This window comes from Cebidichthys violaceus, unplaced genomic scaffold, assembly GCF_023349555.1.
Source record: "Cebidichthys violaceus isolate CVI_PGR_0920_01 unplaced genomic scaffold, fCebVio1.0.p SCAF_12, whole genome shotgun sequence".
NCBI lineage: Eukaryota > Metazoa > Chordata > Actinopteri > Perciformes > Stichaeidae > Cebidichthys > Cebidichthys violaceus.
Window position 1 is genome coordinate 5,568,067 of NW_027176285.1, and position 22,104 is coordinate 5,590,170.

The 22,104-nt window shown below is 41.6% G+C and overlaps 2 protein-coding genes across 2 annotated transcripts in view; one reads left to right on the forward strand and one right to left on the reverse strand.

Annotated features, from left to right (window-relative positions):
- Window positions 1-494: 494 nt before the first annotated feature.
- Window positions 495-5,286, reverse strand: txnl1 (thioredoxin-like 1). The gene is made up of 8 exons (XM_068705993.1): window positions 5,017-5,286; window positions 3,829-3,925; window positions 2,693-2,866; window positions 2,327-2,449; window positions 1,948-2,017; window positions 1,622-1,794; window positions 879-983; window positions 495-793 (listed from the first exon to the last, which is right to left on the reverse strand). The coding sequence occupies exons 1-8, from the start codon at window positions 5,112-5,114 to the stop codon at window positions 764-766; spliced, it is 870 nt and encodes a 289-aa protein (XP_068562094.1). The 5' UTR covers window positions 5,115-5,286; the 3' UTR covers window positions 495-763.
- Window positions 5,287-12,086: 6,800 nt separating this feature from the next.
- The window catches only part of atp8b1 (ATPase phospholipid transporting 8B1), a 31,089-nt gene continuing 21,071 nt past the window's right edge, over window positions 12,087-22,104 (forward strand). The window contains exons 1-3 of the mRNA XM_068705994.1: window positions 12,087-12,192; window positions 20,386-20,565; window positions 20,742-20,839. Coding sequence (XP_068562095.1) covers window positions 20,403-20,565; window positions 20,742-20,839 — 261 coding nt within the window. The 5' untranslated portion in view covers window positions 12,087-12,192; window positions 20,386-20,402. The remainder of the gene's footprint in view (window positions 12,193-20,385; window positions 20,566-20,741; window positions 20,840-22,104) is intronic.

The window sequence follows — 22,104 nt, forward strand, 5'->3', positions numbered from 1 at the left end:
TATAGATAGGTGTGTGCCTTTTCAAATCATGTCCAATCAACTGAATTTACCACAGGTGGACTCCAATCAAGTTATAGAAACATCTCAAGGATGATCAGTGGAAACAGCATGCACCTGAGCTCAATTTTGAGTGTCATGCAAAGGCTGTGAATACTTATGTACATGTGATTTTCTTAATTTTTTATTTTTAATAGATTAGCACAAATTTCAAACAAACTTTTTTCATGTTATCATTATGTGGTATTGTGTGTAGAATTTTGAGGAAATAAATGAATTTAATCTATTTTGGATTAAGGCTGTAACAAAACAAAAAGTGGAAAAAGTGAAGCGCTGTGAATACTATATATATATATATATATCATATATATATACACTCCATGCTGCTGCTTCTGTCTTTATTGCAATACTAGAACTGTTACCAGTGGCACATTCACTGATACCGTTACACTTCCTCCTCCTCCTCTAGTTCCTACAGAAAGCAGACACAACTCACATGCCTTTGAAAAAGGATTGTGTTTTATTTACAGTCATATTCATCAGAATTACAATACAAACGATTTGTAGACTGAGTCTCCACAGATGGAGAATTCCCTCAGAGCTTGAGGAGGTCAGCTGGAGGCTGTGTGTGTGTGTGTGTGTGTGTGTGTGTGTGTGTGTGTGTGTGTGTGTGTGGGGGGGGGGGGGGGGCAGCTTTGGCAGAGGGAAAGTCCTTGGATGTATCTGCAGCCTCCTCTTCTTCTCGTCCTCTCCTTGGTTCTCCTGCTCAGTGACTCTCTCCTTTCTTTCCCACGACCTACATGGCGACAGAGTAAAATGATGAGTGAGTCACAGACAAAGCTGAACATAAATGAGCCCAGGCAGCTGTGACTGGTCCATACCCTCTTGAAGTCGCTCATGTTGGTGGCCTGTACTGGAGTGCCTATGAACGTCAGGTAGTTGATTTTTGTCGTCTCCTCGCCTCCTTGGTTTGACTTGATAAACAACTGGTGAGAATTGAAAACAAAAAATGTTGCATCAATAAACACACTAACCAGTCAGGCTGATCTCCTTTCTCAGTTCAGTTCTCACTAGGCCACATAAAAGCTCACACAGGGCGGGGCCGGTCAAACCAATAGCGATCTTTCACCCAGGAGGCCGCTGTTCGCTGGTTCATGGTGGATTTATTTGTCGCGTAACTTCCGTACTTAAGTAATGCTACGTCCGTAGTTATTCTAACCTAAATGTTTTCCCAAAACCTAAGTAGTTTTGTTCCCTAAACCTAAGTAAGTGTCCTGTGAGGTCGGAAGTTTATTTTGAAAAGGCCGTATGCATGTATCGAACGGAAATTGACACGTGATGATAAAACGCTTTCACTCTTAGTTCTATAGATAGGACCAGAAATGTCTCACTATGAGATTTGTCCTCCAGTTATCTCCAGATTTCCTACTCTGAACCACTTGATAAATACAGGCCCACCTGTTGATCATAATAAATGACTACTTGGTGTCTCTCGGTGCGAGCGTACGGCTCGCCTGATTGAAATACATTAGCCGGTGCATTTCAGTACATTCAGCGTGACATTTGGTCTGAAGCCTGACCATGGCTTTGTCTCAGCAGTACGTGTTGGCAACCTGGCCCTCACCGTGACGCTCTGTACGTTCTGAAACTTGACGTAGCGCAGCGGGATCAGACCGTCTTCTTTGTAGTCTTCCTCCGACAGCTCCAGACTCTGAGTGGCTTCGCTCCGCTCGGCGTCGTCGAAGCCCATCGACCGGGGGAGGTTGATGAACACCTTCACCACCTTGGGGGCTTGGGCTGACGAGCGAGAGGGAGGGAGACAGCAAGAGGAGGGAGGAGGGAGCAAAGGACAGGACGTTAGCTATCGGAGAACAGAAGTGTATTTTCATCACAATACCTCCAGATGGGAGATTAAGATTATTTAAGTGTAGTGCGGCATAAAAAACTCACCAAAGTCTGAGGACAGGAGCTTCATAGAGAAGAGCTTCACAGGCTGGTTGAAGGCGATAGTTATCAGCAACTAGACAAGATTAAAGGATGGCAACAAAACAGACACATTACTATCAAGTTCAATTTATAGTTCAGTACAATTAACACACAAGCTAAAGTCTGAGAGAAAGTGTTTAGCTATGAGTACGCAGATTGACTGATTGGCCAACGCGGTGTGCTGTGTGGCGGCTAAGGTTGACCCGGGTTCTCCTTTAAGACCCGAAAGAAAACGCCAACATTCTTCCAATTTCTCTTTTTTTTTGCAGAAATATTGGGAATGGGAGAAATTACAGACCGAGTTGTCCGCCGTTCTTGCGATTGTGATACCGCACATTCGTACCTGCTCATCACAGTCGGACTCCATGTAGGAGGAGTCTTTGATTAGGCAGTTATCGAAGCCGCAGTCGTCGCTCTCGTTGAGGCACTCGCAGCCGGCTTTGCTGACAAAAGGCATGAGGTCCATCTGCAAACAAACCAAACGAGACAAAACTCAACTTCTTTTTTTACGTTTATTTATTTTTAAAACACTTATACATGTTCTTTTGAGGCATCTGGCTGACTCGTATCCTCTCTGGATCACACTAATTCTGCACATGCTTATGTTCTGTTTCCAACGTTGCAACACTGTGTGCTGTGTCTATGTCTAGAGTCCTACAAAAATGGCTTATGTGGTATTTGGGACTATTTCCAGACATTGTCAACTCACGTATCCCTTTGGAATGTCGGAGTCCTCGCTGTTTCCCGGGTCGTTTTCTGTGTGCTGTTTGATCTTCTCCTCCAGACCCGCAGAGTCTGCCCCCTGATACTGGTCAACCCGAACCCGGTTCCTGAAGAACAAGAACGTCGGCGTGGCTGAGATGTTGTTGGCGGCTGCTGTTGCCTGAAAAAGAGAGAAGAAACTTTGGTCTGAAACAAAGCGGTTGTTTTTTTTCACTGCATCTCTCTGGTGTTTATTTTACATTTCTGTTAGAGATCAACTTTCTCAAAGCCAACTTCACAGACAGTTTGAATTCTATTGGTAATATCTTGGGAGAGTAACAACTTCCTGTGCCATTTCAAACTGAAGGACAAGTCTGGTGAAGTTCTGGATTTTTTGTTACTGTGAACAAATCTCATGAAAAGACCAAACCAACATTGACCTGATCCTGCTATCACGTTTGTGTAGTTAAAGTCTGATATACAGTATCTTCTTCCTCTGTGCCAAAGAGCTCCATTGTTACAAAAAACTATGAAACCACATCAACGAGCCACACTGGTTCACTGGGTGACATGTGACCATGAACACACACACACACACACACACACACACACACACACACACGCACACACACTGTACTTTATTTTGGACTCAATACTCACTAGAGCACCAAGCGTGGATAAATCCGCAGATGAAAATAGTCCCCAACAAATACGCTATTTCCTCTAGTTTGAGTGACACTGGCTACAAACTACAGTGACCAACAGTTTTAAGAAGTGACTGAGCCTTTAAGAAAATGACACGATATATATTTGGGAGCCACTTTTAAAAATTCAAGTCTTCAGAAGCAACAATGGGCTTGGAGCCGAGTGACACAGCGAGGAAAGGGAAGTCAAAGACATTGAGAGCCGACCTATCACATCATTGGTTTTGGACTTGTAGTCGGATTTGCTGATAATACGAAAAATATTGACCAACAACCTCATCCTTTAGAAACTCTACTTCCTTCAGACTACACTCAACCCACTTTTTTGGGAAGTTTGGTCAACTGGTTACCTAAGCAAAAACGTAATGAGGGTTTCAGAGGACAGTGATTCAACAGCCATCGCTCTCCTTAAATCACTGACACCGTGCGGCGGACTCACCTGACAGACGTGAACATCTACTTCGAGGAAGACGACCTGTGGGTACTTGTTACTCAACGTGTTGAAGGCGGGAGCTATTCTGACACAGGGCCGACACCTGACGGGGAACAGAGGACGGTGTGTTAGCCTGGGTAGTGCTGAATCAGCTAATCGACAATTAGCATTAAAGAAACCAACAACACTTCACTAATCAATGGTTTATATGATAGTAACTACTGAATAATGCACTATTGGCATGATTTACAGTACATCAGAATCTGATCATGTACAGTATATACTGATATGTATTATTATTGTCTCCAATACTCTATGCTACAGACACAACTTTGTAACTACACAAAAGTACTTGTTATAGATATATACATTACATATATGTATAGCCTGACCGACACTGGCTTTCTAAGGAGTAGTTTAGAAATGTAATATATACATTGTCTGATATTAATGTGTCTCTGGTGGACTGTGTATGGGAGACAGTTGTCTCTAAATTAAAGATATCTACAGCATGACTAGAAGGTTTTGCTCGTGCGGTGTGCTTGATTCAACCCGCAATCTGAAGACATCTTTGATAAAACGCCCATCACAGTATAACCAGAGGTCAACGTTGAATCTTGTAATCGCTTTAATTTCTCGCATAATTCCCACAAGGTATTTCATTTCCTATCTTCACTACAAGCTACCAGAGAAACGTCATATTGTACACGCTGTAAATAGACTAGGTCTCGTACAAAAGTCAACCATCGAAACTCATTTAACGCTAGCTACTCAAACTAAGTTAACGTTGCTATTCGTACTAAAAGACACAATACCTAACGTCACAAGCACTTCCTACAGTGGCTTGTGAAATATTACAATGTTTAACAGTATATTGGTGCTACTGTTGCCGTTTTTCACCATTAAGTCTTACGAACCCTGAGCAGCCAAGTTACTGTAATACTGCTATGTCATTGTAAGCAACAGAGCTAACGTTATTCGGCTAACAGCTGCTAAAGATAGCATGCTAACCTTGCTTTCCTGGCAATAAAGAAGCTACACCTGTCAGATAACGTGGCTATCCGGCTCGTGTCAGTGCCACGAAACAGCTGACCGACGATCTGTGAATGTTTCCCAGTCTTACGTTCATGGGACAGACCAAAGTGCTAAGCGCTGCGAGCTGCTGGGCCTCGGAAGCCGGGTTGGTGAGCTTACCCAGCCATTGTGAACTTCACTACGGCGAGCCTGGAGCCGGCGGCCGCTAGCTCCGGTTGAAAGTCCGGGTCGCTAGCGATCACTTTAACACCAACCATGGTACCGTTTGAGCCTGCAGTGTGAGCTAGTTATCCGGGTGATGTTCAGGACAGGAAACTGGGTAACCTAATAAAAATAAAGTGTTGTGTTTTTAGCTTTCTGACAGTATGCTAGCTGACTAGCTGCTTTCAGAACCACACTACAGGTACAGTGAGCTGCTTCCGGATGTGGACTCCTGATTGGCCAATAGACAACCGGAAAGGCGGGTTATTTTCCTTCTTCTTCGGTGTTTTTTTTTTTGGCCGTTTAGACGCTTCTATGCGTTTTGCTGCACTCCATAGGATAAGGAGAAAATAAAAACTAAATCACCATTAACAAAAACATCTGGAACTCTGAGAATTTACAATCTCTTCAGTAATGTACTGATTTCTTTGTTATATTTACTACAGTTTAGAAAAAAGACATGTTGGACTGTCTCCAACTGTTTTCCAAAAGAAAAAACAAAGCAGCACAACCCAGCTGGATGCTTTATTTCCTAATATCTGTAGCCTGATCATTTGCTATTTATGTTTTATCTCTATTATATTTTATTTTTGTTGAATTTTTTTTAATTACATTTTAATGAATCCCAGCCAGCAGGTCCAGGAACCCAGAATACATGCACTTTACAGCCCATCAACTCTTAACAAAACAGGGAAAATCTCATTAATATAGTCTGATTGAACTTTGGATCATTTTACTTCTTCGTTTCTTTCCGTTTGACTATTATGACCACCTTCCATAAAAATAGGATGTCCAAAAACTACTTCTGTTGTGCAGGCTGGTGCTGTGCAAATATTTTTTTATTTTTAAAGTTACTGTAGGAATTGATAATGCTCTCATGCCTGAATGATTTAGTACTGCACTTCCATAAAGTTGCGAGACTCACAAAAGATGGATCATAAAAAGAGAGGTCAAAATCAAAGCATAAGAAGTGCATATCTCTTGTCTTTTAGTCCCTAGTATGGGTCATTAGATCCTACATTTCCCATGATGCAACTCGGTATGCTAGGCTATAACATCGTTTAGGAGGCTTATCTTGTAAATGCCCACTGTGTCCAAACTCCAAAGTTTGTAATACAGGGTCTCTGTTAAAAATGTAAGGCTCACGATGAAGCAGAGATAACCCCGATGACTGGACTACGCTCTCTCCGAAGCCGCAGAAGACAGTTTTGCACAGGATGAAAAGTACTCCTTATGGAAAATAAACTGAACTTGATGTGTACAATAAGTGAGGCATCCCTTCAATATTCAGGGTTACATTTTTAATTTGTTAAATATGTCTTTCATAAAAATTCTCAATAACTTTTAGTTTATTGTATCTGTGTAGGCATGACAAAAAAGTAAATAAATCAATAAATCAACTGGGCTTTAAATACATGTTATGCCACTAATGTCCAAAAATAAATTATGAATCCAAATCTAAAGCATTAAGGTCATATTTCCTTATGCTTTTGAGCTTTAACTCGTGCAGAGTTGTCTCCTGCATCACTTTTTCCTCTCAAAAACAGTCCATTTTCTGTCACAGCATCCAAGGGAACGTTGGCAAGCCAACAGTGGAAGAACCTGATGATGTGTCGTAATTGGTGTGGTGATATTCTAATGTAACTGGTCATGCATTTTAATTTGATGCTTTTGTTTATGTGAATTGCTGAGCACTTGCAGATTTTGTTTTGCATGTGTTATATTTGTGTGTTTTCCCCCTGTCTACACAAGCTGCTTTGGCTTTTTAATGATTTTAACAGTGGCTAAATATCTACCTGTTTTTACAAGAACAGTGTTGTTCCTTAATTTCATTGTCTTCTGTCTGGATTATAGGGTGATGTGATGGTTCACTTTTTCACTGTGATCTGTAGGCTTTAGCTTCCATCTTTATCTGTTTAACCTTTTTCACTGCTGAGTCAGTTTGACATCCTTCAAACATATTGTAGACCCTTCTGTATGCTTCTCTCTGAAATCCCCTTTTTTCTTTTTTCTTTCAAAAAATAGACATTTATTCAGGGAGTGCTGTTTGTGAATTGTCAGTATTTGCTTGTGCCTGTATTCCCAGTTTTCTAAAGGCATAACGTGTTCAAACTTGTCTTTAATGAGCTGTTGTACCCTGAGGTGTGCTAACACTGAGCAAATACAAATTTTGACATCCTAAATACAGTGAACTTTATTGTATAGCCAAAGGTCATCAAATAATATTACGTAACTGTGGATATGAGAGTCATTTATCTCTATATTACACTCAGCAGTCAAGTTTCTTTTTTCCTTTTTTTCCTGTGTGTGTGTGTGTGTGTGTGTGTGTGTGTGTGTGTGTAACGACGCACTGCCGTTACCTATGCTGCGGACAGTATTGGACATGTGATGAAGTTACCAAGGAAAACACACACACACACACAATGTTATTGGATATTTATTGTAGGCCTGTGAATGCTGGGAGCCATGTGCACAGGGACAAAGAAGTTCCTTTTAGTTCTCCCATTTATAGTTCCGGTAAGTACCAACTACAGGAAGCGGGGAGGGGGGGGGAGTAAAGATATGTGTTGCTCTGTTTATTTAGATTCATTATTAGTTTATAATTTACTATATTTATAGGAATAGTAAATATTTGTAAAGTATTATTGATGTCTTGGGGTTGGGGAATTAATGTAAATATTTATTGAACATGTATTGTTATCGATCTACTTACCTGTAGATGGTATGTATGGGCTAATTAGAGTGACCAGGTGTATAAAAAGAGCTCAATTTGTTTGTGTAGGGGAACTGGGGGAGACGAGTGGAGACTAGGCGGCGCTGGTGTGAACTTTGGTGTGACATTAGAATGTAAAAATAAAGGAAGCTTCAGCTGAAACCTCTTCTTCTTTGCCGTAAAGGAAGCTCTGGATGTACTGCAGGAACTTTGAGTCTCTGTGAAAAGAGTAAATAAATAATTATTAAAATAAAGTTAGGAAGACAAAATATCTTAGAATTAATAAATTAGTGATTTTATATGTATAAACATGTGTAGAATAGTGAATGTCGCTCATTCACACAATAGCAAACATTACTTTCTCTTCACGTGATAAAGTAGTTCATATTTGGTTACTTTATTTCTCAGTCAGAAGCTCATACTCACCTCCAGCTCAGGTGGTGGAGTGAGATAAGAGCAGAGAACAAGAGATAAAGGTTCGTAGGACAGACAAATAATCTTTGCATAAAAATAAGTGATAAATAAGTGATGTTGCATGGATCAACAGTATGTAGCTAGTTTAAGTAATCTGATAGTAGCACATTGTTTCATTTGTCTTTATATTAGTATTTCTTTTAAGTCCCTTTCTTCACGTCAGACACACTCACATGTTGTCCATGATGAGCACCAATAACTCAGGTGGTCGAGTCAGATGAAGTGAGATTGATAATTTCACATTAGTTTAGACAATAACGTATTGTATAATATATTGTTTTCACCAATTTATATTAAAAAGCTCATACTCGCCTTTTTCGTCCAGCGAGAGGAGGCAGCTCAGGTGGTAGTGTAACGGGTGGTGTATGGACCCAATTGCAGTACAAAGGACTCAGAAGACAGAGGTAAAAAGTTCAACGTTTTACTTAGACTCCGGCAGACAGGCAAACGGTTTAGAAACCGGCAAACAGGAATCAGGAGAGGAGAGGCAAAGTTCTTGGTCAGGGACGGAAGGCTAGGTCGAATAACCAGGAGGCAGATGAAGCAGGGAATTAGGGACAGGCGAGGTCGGTACCAGGAAGACAGGCAGGAGAACGCTGGAAAGACTCGCATGGCAAAGAACAATCTGGCAAAGGAGTGAGTGTGGAGCTGGTGACTATATGCTGGGCTGATTGCATGTGATGAGCGGCAGCTGTGTGCACAGGTGAGTGGAGTGAACTGACGAGGTGGGCGTGGCTGACAGGTTGAGTGGGGCAGAGGCAGGATCAATGGAAAATTACTGATGGCTGGATGACTGAACTGTGACAGGTAGAGGTAGTAGAAAATGAAAGGTAATGATTAATAAGACACAATTTGATTGACAGAATAATTAAAATGATATGTAAAAATGTGACAGAAGCACACACACCTCTTTTAATCCAGCGAACAGAAGCAGCTCAGATGAAGAGTAAAATAAGGAAGAAAAGTAATTGTTAATAAAACAGACAAATCTTTGAGCTACAGAATAAGTTAAATTATATGTATAAATGTGCAGAAGCTCAAACAGACCTTTTTCGTCTGAAGAAAGAAACATAGTTAGTAAAACAAGTAATCTTTGAATTATTGAATTAGTAATACTTGACGGACAAACAGGTTTAAACAATAACATATACGTTTCATATTGGAGCATATTTTAAGACTTTTTCTACATAGCACATTGTTGTACTTACCTTTCTCGTCAATGTGAAGCGAAAAGAGTCACTGCAGCCATCCTGCCAGACGCTCTGGTGTGATACCTGTATGGTAGTGAGGAAGGGTACATGTGAACATGCTGCACTGGTGACTATGATGATTCCAGGAGGATTGTCAGCCAGGAAACTCACCGTGGAGTTAGTCTGAGTCACGCTCATTAGACCACCTTGGACTCTTAGCTGCAGCCTTCTCCTCGTCGCTCTCGTCCCTCCTTCTCCTGGTGGAGGAGCTGGAAGTCGAGGGAGATGCGGGGGCTTCCTCCAGAGACCTCAAAGAAGCATAAGAGTCAGCACAAAGAGCCGCAGGAGGAACAGGACGATAAGAAGCAACATGAACAGCAGGATCCTGTTGTCTCCGGTCCTGAGGGACGTCCTCGTCAACTGGGGGATCAGAAGGTGGGGGCGCTCGATGCGGTTCAAAACCCTGAAAAAAGCACTGGCTGGGGGAAAAAAAGTATACAAAGGTCACATTCTGCACTTCCTTAACCGAGGCTTCAACAGGAGGCTTTCAGGCCTGATTGATCATTCTGGACTGTGTGAACTGCATGTACATATCCACCCACTCACCGTCCCAGTCACTTCTGTGAGGCTCGAACACGTTGTCCAAACCCACAATGTCTATCTCCTCCTCGTCGGCATCAGTGTGGATTAAAAGATGAGGGAGCTCAATGCAGGCGGTTCTGAGCCCTGAAGAATCTACCGACTGGGGAAAACAAAATGTATGAAAATATCACATTCTGCACTTCCCTAAAACAGGATTCAACAGGAGACTTTCAGGCCTGATTCATTCTTTTTGAGGTGTAAGCTGCATGTACAAATCATCACACTCACCGTCTCCATCGCCTGCGTGAGGCACATCGTCTACTTCTTCTCCGTGGTCTTCCTCTCTCCGCCGGAAGGGGAGCCAGAGCATCATGGCCCAGAAGACACCATTTTGTCCCATGAGAGGCTCACCCACCTGAAACACAGCATCATTATTCACACCAACAACTATCTCTTCTTCTACTCTTACCTGGTCAGCGGGAGGGAGAGGAGGGTTGTCGACGACCTTGCTCTCTTCAGCAAGTACAGGCAATCCACCTGAGAGGGAGGGGAAAGGTATGAAAAGGTCACATTCTGCACTTTATAGTCAGAGCTCAGGATTAAATGCTGAATGATTCTCAAATATCTAGACTAGCTGTGAATACTGGACTGCAGCAGGTGCATCACAAGCACCTTGTAGAAAAGCCACCAACGCAAAGGGTGCTACTACCACATTTAAAAGTCAAATATTGTGCAGTTCCCCTGCTGTTATATTGAACATCTGACAGGATGAGAGTCATGTAATGCTGCATTCACACTAGAATAAGGATTACTCTTCACACCACTTTTTCTATTGAAGCAACGTTTTGATCTACACATTCATCTGTGAGAAGCGGCAATATATATCATGGACAAAAAAGTGACTATAAGCCTGTTGAGGTTTAATCTCTGCAGATCATTTTAAAGTCTAAATATAATAGATAGATTCCATACAAGAGGCCATCTATCTAGAATAATGACATCCTGTTTACATACAGCAGCAGAGAGTAAGCATGAGTCAAAGATGTCACAGTCTTCAACACTTACAATAAACTCTGTTATATTATGAGATAATAGCCTGATAATCACCCTTCATAACAGTGGTGACAGAATTATTCATGTCTGTTATTTAAATAAATATAGCAATACTACAATTCAAAAATATGACATGATACTACTTACTTTAATAAATATAGCAATACCACAATTTGATCACATGATCACACATTATATTAATGGATTATTACTACTGATGTATGTATTAATATGTCTACTAGACAAAATGTGCAATGTAACCAGTGACTACAGCTGTCAGATAAATGTAGTGGAGTAAGAAGTACAATATGTGTCTGATAAATGTGATGGACGATGAATAAAGAAGCGTGAAATGGAAACACTCAAGTAAAGTTAAAGTACCTCTAAATGATACATGTAAGTACTGTGTGTAGCACAATCTCTAAGAGCGATGGTTGAACACAGCAGCTCTGGCCGTAGATCCAATCACTTCACTTCATCTCCTTCACTCAGACTCATAACATCACTGACATGCTGCTGTGATTTGACTAATTTATGAAAATTGTAATTAATTAATATATAACTAATCTCATATAGCCGAGGGTTATGTTGCGCCTACACTTTATAGTAGTAATACAATAATAACACGGGGCTCCGTAGAACCTTTTTCCTCTTCCCCTCCTCAAGCTCAAGCTCAAGACACATACACTTGTTTTTTGTAGCGCAATTATTTTCATACAGTCATAAAGTAATGGGATTCATGTTGATGATTAACAATTCAATTACGCACCTTTTACCTGTGCATCACGTGACCAGAAACTCATCGGCGCTATCCCGCAGAGCTTGGGACTTTGCTCGAGTTTTTTTTTTTTTTTTAAAGGAGCTATTTATTGTCGTTCGAAGCGTTTGACGTGTGGGACCGGCCCGACAGGTTCGTCCGGGGGCAAAGTAGGTGAGGTGAGGTGGCGGAGTGGGAGGGGGCAGAAGAAGAAGGACAAGAAGGGCGGTTAGCCACCCCCGCCTGACAGCTCTCTACAAGCAGGAAGAAGAGGAAAACATGGTACGGTGACAAAACGCCCAGGAACACCGACGGAGAGCAGCGTTCACCTCTTATTTAAATATAAATCTGCCGAAAGACACGCGGTAAGTCCAGTTAAATGTGTGAATGTTCCTGCGTGTTTTACGTTGAGTTTAAAAAAAAAAAAAAAAAAGGCTTAACGGCGTTTACAATGCACAGAGGACAGGTGAGGGTTTCACCTGGGCGGCTGCTGCTCGACTCACCGCCCCTCCCTGAGGAAGCGTCGCTGGTTGGGAACTAGTTTGTTTGGGTTAAAATGTTAGCTTAAAACGTTGGCCTGTGACTTGTTTTAGTTGAACATTTTAGTGTCTCTAGTTTAAAAAACGTGTAAAGCAGCCTACTGTGAGTACCTGTTGATTAAGGGACGTAGACTCTCAGTCGATGCAATTCAACAGCAGTATGTGTATAGAGATATTCTTACCGACAAGGAAACAAAATGCCACGTCAAATTCCATTCACAAATTGAACACGTTTAAAGATTTTTAGTTTTGAATATGTTTTAGTTACTTTTTCAAATACTTAATAGTTACTTTTGGAAATTCACATTATTCACATGAGCATAAGTGAGATCCACCGCGTGATGAAAATCGGTCACTTTTAAAGCTGGTTCCCGTTTTTACTCCCGTTAGTTCCCTAATCATTGGTTAAGAACAGCAGGAGCAAATGCAAGGAGTTGAGGTTTTAATGAAAGCAAACTTATGACAGGTGTGTCAACTGCATGCTAAATGAACCGGGCTTACCCTTCATCACTTCCAGCAAACTGCAACTGATAGAATGTGCATTTTAGCATGATATTTGTACACTCTGTCTCTTTCGGTATCAATATTCAAGTGTAGGTGTCTTCAGCTCTAGTATTGAACATGTTCAGAGGACACCCAGCCCCATAGTTCCAGGGCTGCTGTTCCCGGCTCAGTTGTGTTCCGGTCACATAGTCGAGTCTTACCATGATGACTAAGGAGCTCTTGCATCTGTGTTTTGTACTTTTTGCATTGGTTTGAAAGAGATTAATTGCATTGCTTTTGAGTTCCCTCCCTTAGTGTTAGGGAAGCTGTTGGATGGGCGGACAGATGTACAGAGTCTCGGTAAGGATGTGGAGGAGAATATTTGAGAAGGGGAGAAAGAAAAGGGGAGAAACCCTCAGAACTTTTTCTTTTTGTTCGTGCTGTGAAACGTTGTCACCGATCAGTGTTTTATTTCTACTGACGTGAATCGATGTTGATCACAGATGCAGTTTTCTGTTCAAACTATAACTTTTTTTTGTTAACAGCTGCGTCCCGGTCTAAGGGAAATCTTTTCCTGTAAAGAGAGAGGTTCTGGGTGGGGTGTAACTCTACCTTGTCACAACATAAACATGTGACGGACAAACAGAAGCCGGGCAGCTTGTGAAACACACCCACACGGTGCAATAGCTGGCGTTTTTGCATCTGAACACAGTGACGGCTCTGGGTGTTTTTTTCCATAAACAAGCAGCAGAGAGTCTCGGCCCTTTTTTTTGCTTATGGAAATGTTTGCCTCCTTATGGAAATGGTTTGGACCTTGAGACCAGCGACTGAGAATTTGAATTGCTTCTTGAGAGTCAAATTGGATTCGAAGGGTTGAGCTGAGGCAAAGACGTCACGGCCTCTTCTGTGTGTGTTTGGATGCGTTTGGGGGCTGAAGCTCTTTGACGGCGACGTGTTTGTTACAACCAGATTATTTCTGGGTTTTTTGTTGTCTTTTTTTAACGTGTTAAAATGTCTTGGGTTCACCAGTCTGTTGTTTTGTTTTTAAATTAAAGTTCAGATAGGTGAATAAATAGGCAACATGACACAAATGCATACATCTGCGTACAAACATCTAAACGGATCCCACAAATGCGTGCCTGTACTATATGTGATTGCACATGCATGAGACGCTACCCACCTGTAAGCAAATAAGGAGTCAAATACAATTTGACTACAAAAGTAATGTTAGTGTGATTGTTATTTGTTGGTGTTGGAGGAGCCCTGCACAAATTCACCCTCTGAGTGTGATTTATCGTGACGTCTGCCGACGACCGTGGCTTTACACTGACTTCACCCAGAGAGGAGTTGAACCCCTAACTCTGGCAGTGTTGGTGCCTTGCTCAGGGGCTGTTCATGGATTCGTTGTCAGGACTCTCAGCTGTGAGTGAAATGCAGAATAAGCTCAATGGAGACTCGACTCATTGGCCTTCATTGAGCTTCATTAACAGCACACACACACACACACACACACACACACACACACACACACACACACACACACACTCTTTCAGTTCTGGAGCTATTAGTGCATTCATTGATAATGTTAAAAATATTCATTTATTTTATTTCTCGAGCAGACATCCAGCTTCTACAGCTATTTCTGCTACCCTCATGATAAAACAGCATTATAAATTGACATCTCTGACATTTTAGAGACTAAACATTTCACATTTATCTCATTATTAATAAAAATAGCCAATAGATTAATTGATAATGACAACAATTGCCAGTTACAGCCCTAAAAAGGCTATAAACGGGACTAAATGCTCTTGCTGCAACATATTTGTGTCATATTGTTTAATCACCAGACGATGAGACTTACTACGGTCTTAGACAAGTTTCAAGTTTGGGAGGAAAGCTTCACATCGTTTCTGACTTTGAACTGTACGGGGAAGCTGCCGCTTGTTTTGTTTTTTTTCTTCTTTTTTTTTTTTAAGTGAGCACAACCTCACACTGATACTTTTACACTTAAAAAAAATAGTGGATAAAGCAAGAGAGTAGCAAATAGTGTGCTGCTCTATGTGCAGAGTCAATGCATCAAGTGGTATTCCAGCAGAGTCTTTATTCTTTTTGTTTCCCACCTGTATAGTTACAGACTCACTCACTCACTCACTCACTCACTCCCAGGTGCCCCAGAAACCCCACTCCGCATTAACCTGACACGCACGCGCACACACACACACACACACACACACACACACACACACACACACACACACACACACACACTTACTCTCCCCATCACAGCGGGAGCTCATCTCGATGCATAACTAATAAGTGAAATTTCTTTCACTCTCACCAGCTGCAAAGGAGGTTTTGCTTTTTGCTTACTGTTTCTTTTGTTGTTTGTGAGCAGGCGATATCAAAAAAACATCTCATTGATTTCAGTGAAATTTTGTTCAAAACTCAGCCACAGACTGAGAAGAAAACAAGTGATTAGTTTTGGTGGATCAGGTTTGGTGTCCTGGATCAGCAGGACCAACACGAATCTGTCCATGCAGGCTAAAAATAAATTAGAAAATGTACTATGTTAACTTTATCTGCCAATATCAATTGATAGAAGACAAATATGCCCTGATTGGTTTAAAAACCCTTTTGTCTTCCGACAAAAATTGTCTTAATTCGCGGGGGAAGGAAATTCTGAAGGATTTATTTTTTCTTTCTCCAAAATCTTCCATGGTGTCCTGGAGAAGGTGCCTCTGGGACACCGTGATTTTTGGTGATGTGTCTGGTCACCTTTTGTGTTCACGAACTGAAGACGATACTATGTACTGAAACAAAGACACAAACCATATATCACGCAAGTACCAGGTAAATACTCAAGGAATGTAACGACCTCTCTGTATGATAGTTTATTGTTACTGGTGGAGTAACAGCTACATACCCAAGACACTGACTTGACTGTTCCCTTAAATAACGACTGGTAAGAAATTTACCTGCTTTCAATGAATTTTGCGTTTAAACAGAAAAATTAAACTTGAGAAAAGATGTATTTGAAAAATAGCAATTTCTAGGCCTGGAGAAGTTGTTAGAAAAAATGCATGAACCCAGAAAGCTATGGGAGAGTCCTGGATATTTGATTCACAAATACCTGTATAATAAATGTGTTTGAGTTCAGATCGACTGAGAAAAATCGGTATTGGTTAAACCATAGTTTTATGTTCAGACAGATCGGTGAAGTCGCTGAACGTTTCGCGGGATAACGTCAGACCCAGACTGTGTTATTCAGATTTTTCATGTATAGACAGACACTTCTGAGAAAGTGTGGTCATGACATTTTGCTTCAAAGGCATGGAAAAGGTAGTGGAAATGACCAGTAAATATAATTTATTGGTTAAAATGGATATGAACCATGTATGTATGCATGTTTTATTAGCCAGTAGGTTTGCTCTGGGAAGATAAAATGCAAAAACTCTGATCATAAATGTAAAATAATATTTGAAGTTGATCTTTTCTTTAAAGGACTGTCAGAGCGTTGGAGCGGGACACTCAGTCCTTAAGAGAGGACAATAGAAAACTAAACCGTGTCTTCAGGGTGTGGGTCACCAGTGTAGAGCCTCCTCCTCACCTTTGAGCGAGAGCCGCACCTCCTCCCTCGTGTCAGGTTTCAGGTCGTCGCTCAGGTATGCTCTCCTGTCCCACTCCCCGTGAATCCCTCCCTCCCTGCTCTTTGTTGTTGCCATAGTGATGCTTGGCACGAAACCAATTAACCTGTTTTCCGAGTCGAGCGATCCTCGCAGCCCTGCTGCTGCTGCTGAACCCCCGGTTCTCTGTTTTTTAGATGAGGCTGTGTAGCTGTCACAGAAATGTCTTAATTTACTTCAAAACTTGACCTCAGAAGTAACCATTTGCTTCTTAAACAGTTAATTTTCCTCTGTTGAGACTGCAACTTTTTTTCTTACGCCAAGTAGTTTCCTTAGTGGCTATCAACCCCCCCCCCCCCCCCCGCATGTGTAAGTGGGGTGTGCTGTTAGTGGCGTAACAGTCGCCTACATTTTGTGCTCATCAAGTTTGTCAAAGGAATAACAACCGAGAGAGAGAGAGAGAGAATCCGGCCCTTTGAAAAGCTAGAAACCTGCGTATACAGGAAGATGTTGGGGTAGAAGGTAACTACGACTCCCAAAGTGCTCTTGGGGTAAGAAACACCCAATCATCAAGCTAAAAATTCAAATTTATTAGAGCTGCAACGATTTGTCAGACGATCAACAGAAAAATAATCGCCAACTATTTTTGATTAGTTGTTAGTAGTTCATACAAAAACATGCTGTTTTCATCCTCTATGGAGATTTCTTGCTCTTCTGTCTTACTAAACTGAATATATTTGGCTTTTGGACAGACAAAATGAGAAATTTAAAGACGTCACCTTGGAGAAACTGGGATGGACGAATCAGCAGATTAATTGTTTGTTACAGCCTAAGGAGTTAGCAGCTCCGGCGCCATGTTTAGTTTAAAGAATGTGCTGCTGCTGTGATTCACGCCTCAGACTGGCTTCTTCTCCATGAGCTAATGGGAACTGCAGTATCACCTGTCTGCTGAGCGACACTGACAGAAAACCCACGATTCCTTAGAAGTACAGTAGAAGACATTTCAACCGGTGGCCATAACCTAAATATGTAATCGTTGATGAATCTTCCAGGAGAGTCCTGTGTTGAGGATATCGCTTCAAGAAAAACACTTCTGGTCCCAGCGGCTCCTCGCACTTCAAACGATATCAGAAAAACTCCCATTTCTCTTTTCATCCGTCCATCCCAGAGCTGCCAGCACCAGAGAAGTCTTGTTTGTTGTTTCCACATGGATCACGCACCCCCCCCCCCCCCCCCCCCCGGCCTTTGCTGGTTGTCCAGACTTTTGTCCTTTTGAGTTATTTGCATGTATTAAGGGAGACACTACATGAGCAGAAACCAAAGGGATCTGAAGGAGGGGTATGGGGGGGCGGATTCAGGATCCAAACTCCACACAGCCACTCCAAAACTACCGAGGCTTTAGAAGTAGTCTTCTCTCTAGAAAACCGTGCTGCCTGACATGTTGAGCCAATCAGATTAATGACTTGACTGTGTATTCTTACACCTCAATGATTTAATACATAAAGTATAATATCTGGAGAGGACACAGGGCCTCATTTAGACCATGTATTGAGACATGCCTCCAAACCATGTCAGTGCAAGTACGAAGTAGGGTTTCTTTTCTTTCACAATCAAGGAAACCTTTATTTTTAGCAGCATGCGTGGCTCCAGTGATGACGCCTTTCTAAAAGACTGATGCGGGCTTAAGTGGAGGTTGTGTATTCCTTTGGTGTGGCACGTCGTTTGACTGGATGTCTCAGACAAAAATGCCCGTCTATCCTTGGATGAAGACGTCTTCCTTTAGTCCATCTGGACTCAAACTTCAGAAAAGTGTCTAAGACTCTTTTCGAGGGGACCGGTGGTCATCTTGGAGGTCTTCCTCTGGAGGGCAATGATTCGTCTTTTATTTGCTTCATTGTTCAATAGAGGATCTGCCCCATAAATCCACTTTTACTCCGTCTCAACTGCTGTCGCCAAAACTAAAGGGTAAAGTACTGAAGACGTTGTAATTCTTATTTGAAATACCTGCTAAGAGAGTAGCTGTCATCTCATTTACTCCCTCCTTCTCTCCTTCTTTCACTCCCCTGCCTAGATTTTGAAATTCTCTGTTTTCCTCCACCTCCTTACTTTTCATGTGCAGACTTGTGTGACCCGCCAGAGCTTCATTCAGTCACAGAATACGCAAAAAACCACACTATTCTGCTGATCTACCCAGTAGTATACAAAGTAACTAAAACATTAAATTGCATGTATTTGTTTGTGATGAAAGCAGAATAAAATAATATACTTCTATGGGGCATTCTGCATAATAAGTACTTAACCTTTTTATTCTTTTAAGTACATTTTGCTGATAATACTCCTCCACCACTGCTAAATAGATGTTAACAGTACACAGCCATGCTAGCAGCTCTGTGAGCTGCTTTGAGCTAAATGTTCATGTTAGTAGACTGTAAACTTCTGCCCCTCATGCTCTTGTATCTAGGCATTAAACTTTCAAAATAAAATGTAAATTCCTAAGTAAACTAAACTCCTGCCATAGTCCCTGCATGACCCTGTGGAGTGCTTTTTAGGTGTTTGTTCTTGGAAACCGGACTAATGAGCTGTGCTAATGGACTCCTCCGCGTCATTAAACATTAAGATGATGGGAAGCGCCAACCCAAACTCTGCACCTGCTAACCAGGAGCCGTCAGACGGATGATTTCCAGTGATGCAGTGGATTTGCCGTCTAAATGCTCAGTAATACACTGAAACAGCTGGGCACTGTAGTTTTTATCAAACGTTATTCAAACAGGTCGAAATGATGCTGTTGTTGGGGACTATTTTCAGCAGAGGATTAATAGACAGTCGGTGATCTAGTGAGTATTTCCGGCGGCGGGACGGTGTGGTCCAGACCTTTTTTTTTAATCCGCCCACCCCATCGAGTTCACGTTGACTGATTAGTCCGGCATCGGGACTGGAAACAGCGGTTTCTCGGTTCAAAAAAATGAACCAATGAGTGGACTAATGATTAGTCCATCAGGGGCTACGGGGGGGGGTCTAGTTGTCAAGGTGTGCGCCTCAGAGTGCATGTCTCTAAATATCAGCCACCATTGTACTTTATTTTTACTCTGCTCACCACTCTTAAAAACTCAATGAGAGCCAATACGTACGCATCAGTGTCGACTCTAAACGGCGTTAGATTCGGGCCGATACGTTGGTCTCTATTGAGGGAAAAATCGAACGATCAAGAAGGTGTGGTCACATTCCTCAGTCGCCAATGTGTGCATGTTCATTATGACACTTGAACACACAAACACGCACCGCAAAGTCATCACACAATGTCACATGACATCAGGAGGTAAACCCGCACTGCAGCTCTTTATTTCTTTGTTTAATGAGCATCGATGGCTGTACACAATAGATTGAGTGAAACTGATCCATCAGCTGGATCATAAAGTCATAATGTTAAGACATGCAGATTACATCATCTCTAACAGCTGATTAATGTATCATCCTTTGTTTCCTGATTCACTGGATCTGCATTCCTGTTCCGTCTGTGCTCTTTCTTGGTCTGATCTTTCCAGATACGTTTTGTTTTCAGTCATGATGTGTCGTTTTTGAACATGTTTGGTTTGTCAATGTAGGGAAAGTCACTGTTGCTGCAAACGTCAGCTGACTCAGCGTTTCTTTGCTTCTCTCCACCTCATTGTGAATGTCTGAGGCCTGACGATTCTTCAGTATGTTTGTACGGTGTTCAATAATTCCAACCGTACATGCTTTGTTTTTTGATGCATGACCACACTGTCAGTTTCTGAAGGGGCGTTTCCAGTCCATTGTCCGATTGTTGGTTTCGGAATGTATAAAAACCTGTTCCCCATTTGTTTTCTGATCGCTTTAAAAATCTGAATTATGTTACATTTATTCATGAACTGCAACTTTTCTTCTTTCTCAGATACCTGAGGTGCCAAGATGAATCGGCATCGTGTGGACTCCCAGGGTTCCCTGGGGCCTGACGATGAGGTCATGCCGTACAGCGATGATGAGACGGATGACGAACTGGAGGCGAGCTCTGAAGAGGAACCAGAAGAGCCGCCAGGAGCCCCGCTACCCCATGTGGAAGCTAAACCCAGCGGTGAGTCGCTTAAGACATACTTATGACTTTCTTTTAATTTAATCTTTGAGTGAACTTCACACTCATAAGAAGATGGACCAGTTTCATTTTGTACATCGTAGAAAAACATTTCTTCTGTAGTTTACATATTACATTTTAGTGAAGGAAACCATATTCAATATTGTTTTCTGTTTCAGAGATGGGATGGAAGGTGAAAGCCAACGACCGACCTTATCACCAGCTGCCAGAGTTTCAGAAAAAAGTCTTCCTATGCATCAAGAAGAGCAGATACTCTGTAAGTTCTGTCATGCCTGACATAAAACTATTTATTGGACTTTAATGGTCCCAAGGCGCCTTCATCCTCATCCTTGTTGGTCCTGGTAGAAACTAATCCTAAGCATATAGAGCATGGCCGACACACCCTGGACAAAGACGTTTTGTGTTTGGCATGTTTTTAAATGAGCTGTTCATCATGCTGTCTATATTAAATATAAATCATTCATTAGATAGATGTTCTTCCTTCAAGGCTGTCATTGGTTTTAGTTCATTTTAGTGGTGCAACAGATCATAAAACACGCGGTTTGGATCGGTTCACAGATCGGATCAGCTCCAAAGACAACAGAGAGCAAATATAACTTTTAGAGATCCCAGAAGATGTTTTTTTTTTTTTTGCCACCGATGCTAATTGATAATCATTGACGATCCATACTGGCAGATATATCGACCTTTTTGTTGTTTGATTATAGCAGCTGGTCTTCAAGGATCCACCGTCCCAAAAATCATTTCAACCACTCTGACGTCAGTAAACCATCAAAAATTCTACAGGTTATCCTTTTACTTTGTTATAGTAATTTAATCACAGATCAACAATAGTCCGTTACACCACTAGTTCAGTTCTATCACAATCAACCTGCAGACAATTACACTTGCAGTAGAGAGATGAGTCAACATTTCCTGTTAGTTTTTTGTCTACGTTACTTTGACATTGTGGGTTATGCAACGTTGTTTAAGGCAAGTCTGATATTCAAAGACTGGAGAAGAGCAATGTATCCACTAGTCATACTGATAGAGATCAGTAAGTAAATACTGCGTTTCTGTGAGACCGTGTGATTCGCAACTATTGCGTGTCAGAATCAACCTAAAACCTGAAGGATGATTTTGGAAAATGTTTAGAAGTGGTTTTTGTTGTTAAAAAGCAAAAGCTGAAAAAACAACATTGTTTTGGAGTTCCTCATAAGACTCAAAACTGAGACCCAAACTCGTCCCTTACCCACGTCTTTTATGACCAGATCCAACTGGTGCTACAATATGTTGAGCCCCAAAAGAGACAATTATTGGACAGCGATACATGCCAGCATGTTGTGTAATAGCAGCACATATGGATAAGTCCTCAAATCTGGAAAGAGAAAAGCAAATGTGAGTTAAGCAGATGCGTATATCCATCTTAAGTTTGCTGCTATTATCGAACATTAGCCACCATAAGCTAAAGGTCCCACTAGACCAAGTAAAGCTGAAGTTATACTTTACGAGTACACTAGAATCTGTTTTGACAGACTGTTT